Below are 13,049 nucleotides of genomic sequence, written 5' to 3'. Positions count from 1 at the left end.
GTATAATAGGACCTTAGTTTAGTTGAAGTATATCTCTGCAATTTTGATCATAGTCTACAGAGATATTTGTGCATTTATGTCTATGTTTCAATTTAAAGTTTGTGTGTACTTGTATATCTGCATGCAAATTTAAAAAGGAGAGCAAGATTTGGAAGAAAGAAATTAGAGTTATGCAATTGTGTATACGTGATCTGTATACCTCAACTCCAATTGAGATACAGATTGTATCTAAGATACTTTTTGTACGTCTCTTTTTTTCGTCTCACTCATCTCTCTTCTCTAAATCTGTTATTATTTATTTTAGAGATATTATTATTATTATTATTATTATTATTATTATTATTATTTTCCTCCTAAAATAACAAATGCGAAAAGAGAAAAGGTTTACCGACATTTTTATTAAGCTGCAACTCTATTTTCCAATAAATCCTAAATAATCTATTTGTTTAGACAGTGGTAGGGAATAAGTTGGTGATAATTTACCTTAAAAGATATAATTAAAATAAATATTTTTGATCTTTTTGTCTTTACAATGAACCTATTCTTTTTTATCGCATAATATGTTAATGTGTTTTTTTAGCTAATATAATTCTATTTTTGTAACTGTACGTATATATTTGTATACATTTAAATTTGTATAAAATTAAATAAATATACACACATAAAATGTGAACTGCTATGCAGAACATCATGTGTTTTGTCTACTTTCTCAAGTTTATACAAGTTTAAATGCTTATGTAAGCACACCTAAAATTAAAGAACATAAATATCAACTAAAATCAAATTAAATGACACGTTTACGTAATATTTCAATTTTTATTTATTTTCAGATGAACACAATTATTCAGACTCTAATCAAGTCATTTCTTGGTGTAGACCAAAGTTCCAACACATACCAAACTAACAATTCTCCAAACTGTGGCTAACATTCACCTCGAAATCATAATCTTGGACATGATATTGAAAAATTGTTTCGATAACTTTTAATTTTTTGTTTTACAAATATATCATATTGTTATAATAACAAATTAATTTAATATGATTCAATATTTTTAAGCTAAATTTTGATGATAATTATAGTTTATTTGACTTCGACTTACATATAATAGAGAATTATGACTTAAATTTATTTTAAAACGTCACAATTATATCATATTGTCACCTTAAACATGTACTAATTTAAAGTACAAATGAAAGTACAAGCAATTCTCTGCTTTAACCAATTAGACAAAAGACACTTCAATCAAGATATATAGTCTAGCTTATAAATTTGGGTAGTACAATAATATACCATATGGATTATATATGTAATAAAATATACTTCAATACGATATTTCATATTTTGAAGAAAATAAAACATAAATACATAATACCAAAAAAAAATGTATAGACCTAATATGTGGTCTTTTCAATTTTCAGCTCCACCAAAATATTATGATATAAATAATCAAGAAAATTGCCTACAAAACATGGGATAAGCTGCTCTCAAAATTATAATCTTTCTCCTAACCAAATTAATCCCAAAATTATAATCTCTTGTCCTTCAAATCAAACAACCCTAACACAATTATTTTATTTATTAGTAATGTATCAATACTAGTTTACACGCACCTCGACTATTCTAGGATTACTTACTAACTTATACTAAAACAGAATAACTCTATCCTTCGAGACTTTGACGGCCCAAAAAGGATGCCCAAACATTTTATTTCTAGGGAGATGTTAAACTCTAACACACATCTCTTCTATATTCTGCCTCAAATCTGAAATATACAAAACCACTCTTCAAGGGTGTGTTTGTTAAACATTTTCCGATTTTCTCATATTTGATTGATCAAATATTTCGAAAAACATTTTCTCTAAAAAGACAAGCTCCTTAAAAATGGGATATATGAGTTCCCTAACGGAAGTAGGGAAAACAAGCTCTACTAGATCGTGTTCTCCCTACACTCCAACACACCTAATCTTCACCCCCACCTCTCATAGTATGTCCAAATTATATACAAATGTTTTTAGGATAATATATTTTGCTTACCTACCAAACACAAGAAAATAAGTAGTTTTAACACACCCCTAAATCCAAATAGATGGATGAGAGATAAGGGAATCAACTTCCTGAAATAGGATTTCGAATTTACAGAATAAGTTACAGTTAATAACACAAATAGCAAAAGAGAATAGGCTAGTCAGTGTTTGTTGTATATAACCTTTTTATTAGTCAGTCCTGCTACTAAGATGAATATTACAACAATATTGCTGCTTCTGTGCTTTGTTTTCCAGTCAGCTTCTCCTTTATGGCTTCCCAAAATTTCGGTATTGCAACCTCATCAGGAACTTCCTTAAACGATGGGAGGTAATTTACATCAACAATGACATGGTCACCGGTGCTTTCCTGGATCTGAGATTCGATTCAGAAGTCATTATCACAATCACAACGTGTGTTGCTCGAGTTCTATTCCCTTTAACTATTATTTATCACTTTCTATTTCACTTATCTGTGGCAATATTATCAGCTTAGCAACAAGGATATAGAAGAAGATGAGATTTGAGATATGATTGTTTTTGGCCCTGGCAAATGTTATTTAAAACCTTGTTATGGTTCTCCTTTTTACCTTTCGGTTACAAATCAATTATTACGACAGCACAAAAGCAAATAGGCAACTATAGAACATCAAAGAAGAGGCACCATAGGCAAAGGTCCAAAGAAGAGGCTTGCTGATAAGAGTTAAGTCTGTTTTTAATGTTCCATTCATTTTACAATTACATTGCTAAACTGACTAGCACAAGGCCCTCTCTTCGTTGTGGAGAGAAAGAAGAATCAAAGCACTACATAAGGGAGTCGAGGAATAATATATATTGGTGGAGAGATCTTTCTTTACCTAGAGATTGTCAATACTTAAAATTTTGACAAAAGGATAGAGAAGAATGATACATGTATGCTTGTCCACAATCACTGAGTGAACCTGTCCTATTTGACGCCTCACCACACAGCTCTCACAAGATTATCAGATGATTCAGTCTTACTACAAGAGTACAAGTTACAGAATTTACGTGGGATGTTGGTTTATAGCATGGAGGGAAACAATGTCTTTTTGAGCATTATCTTTTTAACAGCTATTATGAAGGACATCTTATTCTCCTAAGGCTAATCCAATTTGTTTCTCTTTAATTTCCCAGAAAAAATGAAGACAAAAGGTTAATCAGCTAAAACATAGGTTGTAAGGGGTGAGGAATATGAAAGTACTTACCACAACATCAAAGCCAAAAATAGTAAGGTCAAGCACCCTTCTCAACCAATTTGCAGCATCAGTGACTAGCTCATGATCAATTTGTGTATTATCTTCATTTTGGCTTTTTAGCTTGTCAACGGGTAGAGATTTTAAACTGCAAAAATAGGTGATCTTAAGAGGCATAGAAAATGCATATAGCAGACGAGGAATTTGAAGTGGTAAAGTACCTATCAAAAAGTAATGGCTTCAACTGTTTTTCTTCAGCTAACTTTATCAAGGTATCTGCATTAGGTGTAGACTTCTTAATTGCGAAGAAAATCTTCTTCCCAACAACGTAAAACTTGAACATAGTGGATGAATGATCCACATATTCCTGCAGTTACACTTGTCTTCATATTTAACTTGGAGGAGAAAGCTTATGTTAGAAGGAAATAATTTATTTAAATGAGAATTGTTGTTCGCACAATATCCGTGCTTCCAAAACATCTCGCAAATCTGATCAGTATCTGATACAATCAAGTGCCTACCCATTGCCATTTGCATATAAGGAAAGCATCTTACATATGGATGAGAAAATACGCAACACTTTCACAAAGGCACCAACTTAGAACCTTCAAGTTAAACCAGTTCTACCATTCAAGATGCTGATTAAAATATTATATTCATTACATATAGCTCCTTGTTTACCTGCACAATAGCTGGAAGAGGGACATTGAGGTCTTTGTAGCTGTCTGCCTTAAAGACAATGGCCTGTCCATTAAAAATTCTACGTAAGACTGCCATACAAGAAAAATCACTTATCAAAAAGGAAGTTGCAAAATCAATCGACAATTCACAGGAAAAATGAAAAAACAAAGATGGAAGATATATAAAGGCAAAGCTTGGAGCTGAAGCAAATATAGTCAGTACAGGATTAAAAAATTTAATAACATCAAAAGGAGGAATCCATATACCAAACCTATTATGGAGTAGAAGTTCCAAATATATATGTACAGAGAGAAAGAGAGAGGGACAAAGAGTATTATTGAGAATTCAGCATTACCATGCTGTGAGCATCAGCAACTCCACAAGCAACTTGGGGTTTTACAATGTTCGGAAGTGACAGTTTTGCATCGGCTAGCTTGTCTTCCAACTTGGGCTCACGAAAATCAACAACCTGCTCGAAGAAATGCATGTTAAATCAAATATCTAGCAAGTTGAGAAAACTGATGTTCACATACCTACAGATTTATATGATAAATGATGAAATGAGTAGTGAACAACCATAAACTGAAGTGTTGTAGCGTTTTCTTATCCAGTTTTTGGGTTCACAGTTCGGTTTTAGATCATTAAATAGTGAGGCAATTTGAGGAACACATACAAAGATCTTAATCTCAAAGAAATATAAGATACAGATAAAATCTTTAAGTATTGTGTTTAATTAGATTTTTCAACTTCAAATTTAACCTACCTGATCTAAGCAGTGATGAGAACAGAACAAAATGATTAACTTTAGAAAAAATGATACCAGGTAAACTCTTGAAAACAGTCTTACTGAAAGATGCCCCCATTAACTGTGAAGAGAGCATATAATGAGCAAACAACAAAACCCAAAAACGATGCCTAAGCATCTAAATACTATAGTTGAATATGCTATTCATAAATGACTTGTCGTAACATAATACTTTCCCTCTTTTCGGCCATGTTTTATTCTCAGGTAAGGCTCTATATAACCATATCAACTACTGGATTGGTTAGACAAAAAATTCCATAGTATAAACAATTTCATCCCAACCAAGCAATTTCAACTTGGATGGCCCTTGTAAAGCAACAAAGTGACTGATCTTTTTCATTCATGAAGTGGGAAAAGCCTAAAACTTTCTCCTGGACTAACCAAGCTGATCCACTATTGTTGTTCCTTATCCCCACTTAAAGACACCATCAACTCAGATTGCAGAAAGCCTATAGCACTTGATCCCATTCAAAACACATGGTAGCCATATACTTGGTGGGAACTGACACCCCAAAATAAGGCCTCGCTTAACATAGCTTCAGAAAAGTAGGCTGCTGAATGAAGAAATAAAGAAACAGATGACGCAATTATGAATCAATAAGGAAAAGATTAGGAACTGAAGTCACAAAGATTTCACAGTAGATTTTTTAATGTAAGCATAACATGGGTACCATTTAGGAAAAAGGACCTTTAGGAAATGGGGCCCTCTGATTTTACTGCAGCTTTTACTGTTAAGATTTTCCAAACCACCTAGAATCTGCTGTATTTTCAACCGATCAAGAACAGGATATATGTTGGTGAATCGGTCAATCGCACGACAGTCTGGATGGCATCCGATGTACCTGAACAGAAAATAACCAAAGGAGGAAAAAAAAGATAATGCAAAAATATTAAAGATGTCATTCAGCTGCTTGAAGAAAGTCATTTCCATCAAGAAATTACAACGATCTATGAACAGCATCCACATTTTGCTATCAACAAATTATCATTATCAGAGAGGCTATAGAGAATGAATGAAATCATTAAATATTTTTGATCGCTCCAAGCCATCATGAGCTTTACAGAACATAAGATAAAGATACAAACTTATTTCGACTGACAGGGTATAGCTCTCTGATCTAAACATGAACTTGGGCACATAGTTAGAGCTAGCTAAACCTTTCTTATCATCTACATCATGTTATTAATGATATTTAGCTTTTGGATTTTCAATTCCAGCTTAAACAAGAGGGTCTCTTGGCACTCATAACAATCCTTGGTATGTCTCTCTTGGATTACCTCTAACAACTTCATGCTTAGAAGTTTTGAGGATGCGCTTAGTTGAACAGACTTCCAGTGTTTAGTGTATAGCTATGAATTTTTGAACACCCTATTTTCTCAGGTTGACAAATTAAAGGGTACTAAGGTGATTCACATAAAGAAATGACAAATTGAGATTCTTATCAGGTAAAAATTTACCCAAACCAGGTGTTTACCAAAAATTGATTCATGATATCCTCAAACACTTCTCGCACTAAATCATGCCCAGTAATATAGATTCTCATCACATTCAATCACTTAACCATGATATGTACACACTGAGTGCGGGCAAGTTCTTTCCTTCTTATCATGTAGTGTACAGGTTACCTTCTTATCATGTAGTTGCGATAGAAGTCTGAAGGCACTTAAAGGAGATATAGTAAAAAATCATCACCCCTTTTTCTATTCTGCAGCATATTATTAAGCCATTATAAATTAACAGCTGGAAGTCACCTTTGTAACTCTTGCATGCCCTCTGTAAAAGTAACTTTGTTTTCAGAATCTGAAGAGCTGCTCATTTCAACAGTAATGATGTCATCAGTTGCTTTATGTAGAACACCGTCAATTTCTTGTAACTGCTGTGATATAGGGAGCTTGTAGGTTAGGGGCACAAAAATTAATCCGTTTGGTGTAGGTTTTAGGGGGAATGCCCCTCTCTGCAAAACATAAGAAACATGTCAAGTCTCAAAACATAACATGAAAGGTTCCTAAGTCAAGCAAAGCACTAGCTACATTTCATCATATGAACCAACAGAAAAAGCCTACTTCAAAAATTTTAAAAGCCGGGGATCATGGAGAAGACATACACAAAACATTAATTATTTGAAATTATGCAAGAAGTTTGAATGCCTGACAACCATTTATGCACAATAAATAAGTACTCAACTCATTTTGCCACCAGAACTGACCTTGGCAAAATCTTCTTCACGAGAAGGCTTCATTAAGTAACCAACCGTCTTGACATCCTTGCCCATTGCCTGCTTACCCATAGCATAAAATAAAGAATCCTTAAGAACATTAATCGTTACGCTCCCAAACAATTTCTAAAGGATACAAAGAAAAATTCTTCATTAGTTAACTATACTTTTTTTTTAACAATAAAAAAAAACTACACTCAAGAGTTAAGTATTGTTTAGACAGCATTGAAATGGCTCTATGTTCCTGCCGCTGCCAGTGAATAAATAAAATAAGAGGAATCTGTTCACTAAATATGTCTCTTACACATCATTAACAACATCTAATTGGGGTACAATTTCTCAATAAAGATTCGTTTTTTATGATTTGTTTGGATAGGATATCAGTCATTCAGCTACAGAAGAAACTAACTATTCTAAGATCTTTGAAAAATTAAACTCTTCCACATCTTTCACGTTTCTGGACACATACATTTCCTCTTTATTGCATTCTTTTCACTCAATATGACGAAATATGTACCAGGATCATCCCATCATCCCATGGAATCAAAAGCCTTGCAAAATATGAAATTTTATACGTCCACAACCCTATGTAGGCTCCCTACTTTTGTATACCACCTGTATAGCGGTAACTTCCCCACCATGTTAATAAAACTATTATTTTTCTAAGATAAAACTAAAAAAAGGTCATGTTGAAAGCCATAGGATGCGTTGAAGCTCGGCCTGGAGAAAAACATCATGTGGTACGAACTAACAGTAGCTTCGGCACGGAATAAATGACCAAATGTTTCAGAGAAGCCACTATGGTGGAGCTATTACGGAGTTGCCAGTAAATCTTATTTAAGAAGCTTAAGGAATCCAAATGCACACCAGTACACAATATTTCTTCTCACCTTTTTATTTAAATGGCAGATAGTCAGAGGCAGTTCTTCAAGCTTGTTAATGAAAATCTTGCTTGGATTTTCAGTTCCAGTACTATATTCAACATCTGAAGTGAATGTAGAAAGTTTTCAGATTCAGAAGAAAACAACAATCTCACCACTTGACAGAAGCCAACAAATTTCTTCAATATGAATCACAACAGCAATTCACAAGCTAGAACAAAGGAGTTCCCCAGAGAATGGAAAAGAAATCCTTTAAACTGTTTGAAACTATTGTTTGAAGGGACAAGATAGTTGTGAGCTTATACCTGATGCTTTTCCAGGAGATCCTGCAAAAAGAGGTCAGATGATGAGATGCTTGCAAGCACATATGTGAGAGAATGAAAACAAACTTTCCACCTGTAGTGACTAAGATATTAAACCTCCAGCGGATAATTATCATACCCATTCACCCCAATAATAAAAAACAGGTTATATATTGGTAAGGACTTTAGTTTGGTAATGTAAGTGATTTTTAGATTTGAGAAAGGTACAGCCTTTTTGAGTTTTGGAACCCTTTCATGGAGCATAAATTTGAAAATCCAATGATCCTCGAAAAGAACCTTCTAAATGTTAGGTGTATAGAGTGAAATGCTTTTAAGAAATAGGTCGCTTTAAAGGCTAAAAACAGTCAATCATCAGCAACAAGTAAAGGGAACATCTCAGTCACTTAAATCAGAAGACTTCATGTGGTTTCTTCTTGTTTCACTTTTTCCCTTTTTCTATAGGTTATAAATGCATAGGTGGGCTTATCAAAACAAAAAAAGAACAGAAGGTCAATGCATTGGAACTCACGTAGAGCAGTGATCAGCCAGCCAGAACTTATCATTTGGGCAATCTCCTCGTCATTGTAACTGGAAACGACATGCATATAACTTCCAGTAATGTCGCCCCATTCCAAAGAAACCTCACTTACAAAGCTGTCTATGGCTGATGGCCTGAAGACAAAACAATTGTAGGAATATAGGCTTGCGCTTTCTTGGAGGAGGCGCACCTAAAACAAGCAGTTGCAATTGTTTGAGATTCCAATTTTTCTGAAAAAATATCAGTCCACATCATTGTTGTAGTTCCGCTCATAAGGTGAATAAATTCGGGACTTGAGAACTAAAAGAAACAAGCCAAGGACCAAATATTGAAGAAAAATGAAAAGATAGAAGGAAATGGATATAAAAACTATTGATGAAGACATTTAAACTATTTTGGTAGGCAGGGAAACTTTGAGACAATAGGAATACTAGTGCAAAACATATCTTTACACAACCACATCACTAAACGTGATACGCCGAAAGAAATGCAAAACAAAAAAGCAGAAAGGACATCACCTTAGGAGCAGAAAGATCAGGTCCATAGGATATACCCTACAAAAATTGAAAGGTATAACATTTCATTCATAAAATCAAACAATTCCTCAACTACCGCAAATAATTATAAGGAGAAGAAAAATTTCTCACAACTCATAAATCCAATTATTTCAGCAATATAGCAAATTTCCTTTAAAAAAACCATCTTTACCCAATTGAGAATAACAAAAAAGAAGAAACAATTTGGCAAAATTAGATAGAACAATGATTATCATCAAGCTATTGTAAGAACTTCCAATTACATGGATAATCAAGAAAGAACTCAGAAGCTAAAAACCCAGAAAGAAGACAACAATGTCTATGTGAGTTACACACAGCCAAGGGCGGATCTAACCCCTCAGCAAAAAAATTACACTGCATATATAAAGTATTGTTTATTTTTAATTTTTAGTATATAATACTGAACCCCCTGAACACAAGACTATACGTTAGCTTAGTGGTTTAAGGGGTCAAAATTCAGTTCATATTTCAAATCCCAAACATGAAAATTCTGGATTAGCCCACTGCCCACAGCACAGTCAATTTCCAAACCCAAATAAAGAACAACACTAAAAGACAGTTCTTTGATGTAATAACCCCATAAACCAAAAGATCCATATACCAAATCCAACTAATTTGAAATTGAGTCTTAATAAATTGATTGCATGTAACTTAACAGAAACATAATACATACATGAACATTCAAAACCCAACTAATTTGCTAAACAATTCTTCGGAATTCTACAATTTTTCAAGAATCAACAAGAAAACAATAAAATGGCAAAAAAATCAAGAAAAAGTTGATATTTTTACAGTGAAGATGTTGGAGTATCGAAGCTTGCGAAGAACATAATCAGCATCAGGTCTAAGAGAGGGACTCCCATTTTCATCATCACCGGATTTCAACAGAATTGAAGCGTCTAGCACAATACCCTTCACTCCATACATTGTTCTTTCTGTGTTTTCTTCAAAGCTAGCTGTGCGTAGAACTGCGTGAGCTTACAATTCATAAAATGTGGAATCTTTTGGGAAAATTGTAAATGTTTGGTTAGGTCCCAAAACAATTTTATCATGTCAAATTATGTATTCAATTTCTTTGTTACTTCTAAAATGACCTACAAAGATTAATAAGTAATACTAGTTTGTTTGGATGGTTCTTACTTGTTGTATTGTATTATGTATGGTATATTTGTGTTTAATAATTTTATCTAAAAATATTTCTATTATTATATAATGGATTAAAATGTCTTTTTGTGTAACGATTTGATTCATCGTTGTTAAACAGCATATTGTACGGAGTCCCAAAAGTCTAAAAGTGTGGTGCGAGAACTCTTAAAAATTTAAGCTCATATTTGGCCCAAATTTAATTTTGGTTCTGGCTTACGTTGGCCCGTCATAGCGAGAGGCTATCCGTTATTATGGTGGCATCGCTATAGCAGTCGGAATTTTGTATTAGTGGAATGTCAAAATTGTGCATCCTAATTAATGCATCATTTTTATTCTCCCACTTTTGAAAGGAAAAAGAATAGGCGAGGGATGCTCCAAATACCCTCTAAAGGCACCCGGTGCAAGGGAACAATTAGGGGGAAGAATTATTAGGCAAAGAAGGTGAAAGTCTAAGTATTTTTTGTGCTCGTTCATCATAGGTTGCTCTCACGGAGTCAAAATTCATGGGCAAGGTTCATCAGTTGTTGTTCGGCTCTAAATTTTCTTACTCTAAGTAGTTAAGACTTGTTTTTACCGCATTATATCATGTAGATGTTGGAAGATTACGTTATAGGCCATCGAGCACGAAGTCTAGATAGTTATATGTTGTCATTATTATTATAAAGGCGAGATACGAAATAATGTCTAGGGATGGTTCTCTAATTCTTGTTTAGCCTTGAAAATCCTGGTTAGAATGGTTGTGTTGTTCACTAGACATAGGTTTGCATGTTTACTGCTTGCTCTATTGTTTGTGTATGCATTATGGGAGACCATAGGGAAGCATACATAATGACAACATGTTAATAATCTTATGCAATGAACTGATTATGTGACTTGTAATTTCAAGTCTTATTGTTCATGATGTTTGTGATTGTGCATAATTGCATATATTGATGGTTGACTCAAGTACCACATTTGATACAGGATGTCCTAACGGTTATCTCCGATACCACGCCTAGAATATCATAAGGGTTGGCCCGAATACCGTGTCTAATATAGATATATCCATATATAGTTGACTCGAGTACTACACTAATAGATTAACTAAGGATGACTAGAATACCACAACGGTACGTTAATAGTTTGACTTTGGATTCCATGAGAGAACCAAGTATGTATTTATGGTTCTATGAGTGAACCTGGTTTAAATCTTCACAATATAATTGTTGCATGTTGGATCCTTAAGTGGTCTAGGTTGCTTGAAAGGTGGATTGATCTCAGATTTCTAACATGTTTCATGTTATTGTTAAGTCAGGATAAGGACGGGGAGTCTGGACTATATTACTACCAATAGTAAGTGTATGTTATTTTTTACGGACAAGTCAGTGCTTAGAGGTTTATCTTCACAATTATTTCAACTACATGGTTGAATATATGTGGAAACAGTTCTTAGTTGTTTCGAATTGCGTTTTTCATTCATCTTGATGAGCTCGGCTTATAGATGATGTTGGGTCTAGTACTCTAGTTTTACTATGAAAGAATTGATCTAAAGCGACAGTTTTATTTACTGTTTCAAAATGGGTCAAGAAATAGGCATAAGAAAATTAAAACATAGTAAAATGGTTAATCAAGCTAGTGATTGTCTTGTGTTCATGGATACACTACTAAAAAGCTGCTAAAAACGACATATAGAAAAGCGACGGACGACGCCGCTCCAAAAAGTGATGTCATTTGACACACTGTCCGTCGCTTTTAATAAAAATAATTATTTTTTAAATTATTTTACAAAAGCAACAGATTAGACATCATCTCTATTAGTCCGTCGCTTTTTTCCGCAGATTTTTGCTTCAAATATATATTTAAAATTGATAATTATTTATTTAATATAGATATAGACGTTGTTCGTCACTTTTAATTAAACATATTACATATAAATTTAACAATAGTCAGGCGTTTTGTCGCTTTTGAATTATTTTATTTTATTAATTATTTTTATAAAAGCAATAGACAACATCTTTATGTCAACCAACATTGAGCCCACAAGATAGTGCCACGTAGGCCGAAAAGGGGTAAAAAATTATTAATAAAATAAGTTTAGGGGGGTAATAGGACCTTAGTATAGTATAAGTGTGTCTCTGAGATTTCGGGCATAGGTTGAGGGGGTACTTGTGCATTATCCCTTAAAATAGTATAAAAGCATATTTCAACTAAAATGTCCCTTTTACATGATTTCTTGCGTGGTAATCATACTTAGTGCTTAATTGTACTAACCCATATTTTACTTTATGTCTACAAGTGTAGGTGGTGGCAAGTGAGGATTTCTAGTGTTGAAGCTTGAGAAGTAGAATTCTCTCAAGACTCGGTATGTCCTCATATGTTTGAGAACATGGACTATGTTTCTAGCTTTCATTAATGACTTTGTATTAGACATGTGTTTCTTTTTTTTATGTAAGGGTTGTGACCCTATGATAATGAGATGTGTCTAAGGTGGCTTTGTGATAAGACTTAGTTCTTCTTATGTTTTATAAAAGAGTTTCCTTATTGACTTTATTGTGAAAAGTTTTAATTCCGCACTAATTTTCATAATTATGTAACAAATGAATGCTAAGAGGCTTGTATAAGACCTCCGAGAGGTCGAATACACTGTGTGACGCCTAGGGGGTACTCCCGGGTCGTTACACCAAATAGCAGCTCAAACGATCCATTGT

General features: G+C 33.7%; 1 protein-coding gene across 2 annotated transcripts; it reads right to left on the bottom strand.

Annotated features, from left to right (window-relative positions):
- Window positions 1-2,088: 2,088 nt before the first annotated feature.
- LOC107026871 (inositol 1,3,4-trisphosphate 5/6-kinase 4) lies at window positions 2,089-10,238 on the bottom strand. 2 transcript variants are annotated; one of them, XM_015227980.2, is made up of 13 exons: window positions 10,009-10,238; window positions 9,178-9,213; window positions 8,651-8,849; window positions 8,125-8,145; window positions 7,829-7,923; window positions 6,930-6,998; window positions 6,475-6,677; window positions 5,411-5,564; window positions 4,273-4,386; window positions 3,918-3,980; window positions 3,458-3,603; window positions 3,249-3,384; window positions 2,089-2,398 (listed from the first exon to the last, which is right to left on the bottom strand). In XM_015227980.2, exons 1-13 carry the CDS (start codon window positions 10,141-10,143, stop codon window positions 2,243-2,245), a joined length of 1,527 nt encoding a protein of 508 aa, XP_015083466.1. In that variant the 5' UTR covers window positions 10,144-10,238; the 3' UTR covers window positions 2,089-2,242. The 2 variants fall into 2 exon arrangements, with proteins under 2 accessions (XP_015083466.1, XP_027775186.1); XM_027919385.1 differs by having other exon boundaries at window positions 8,651-8,889; window positions 10,009-10,094.
- Between the last annotated feature and the right edge of the window lie 2,811 nt (window positions 10,239-13,049).

This window comes from Solanum pennellii, chromosome 8 (assembly GCF_001406875.1).
Source record: "Solanum pennellii chromosome 8, SPENNV200".
Taxonomy (NCBI): Eukaryota; Viridiplantae; Streptophyta; class Magnoliopsida; order Solanales; family Solanaceae; genus Solanum; species Solanum pennellii.
The sequence above is the reverse complement of the archived record's forward strand: the minus strand, read 5'-3'. Positions and strand labels throughout refer to the sequence as shown.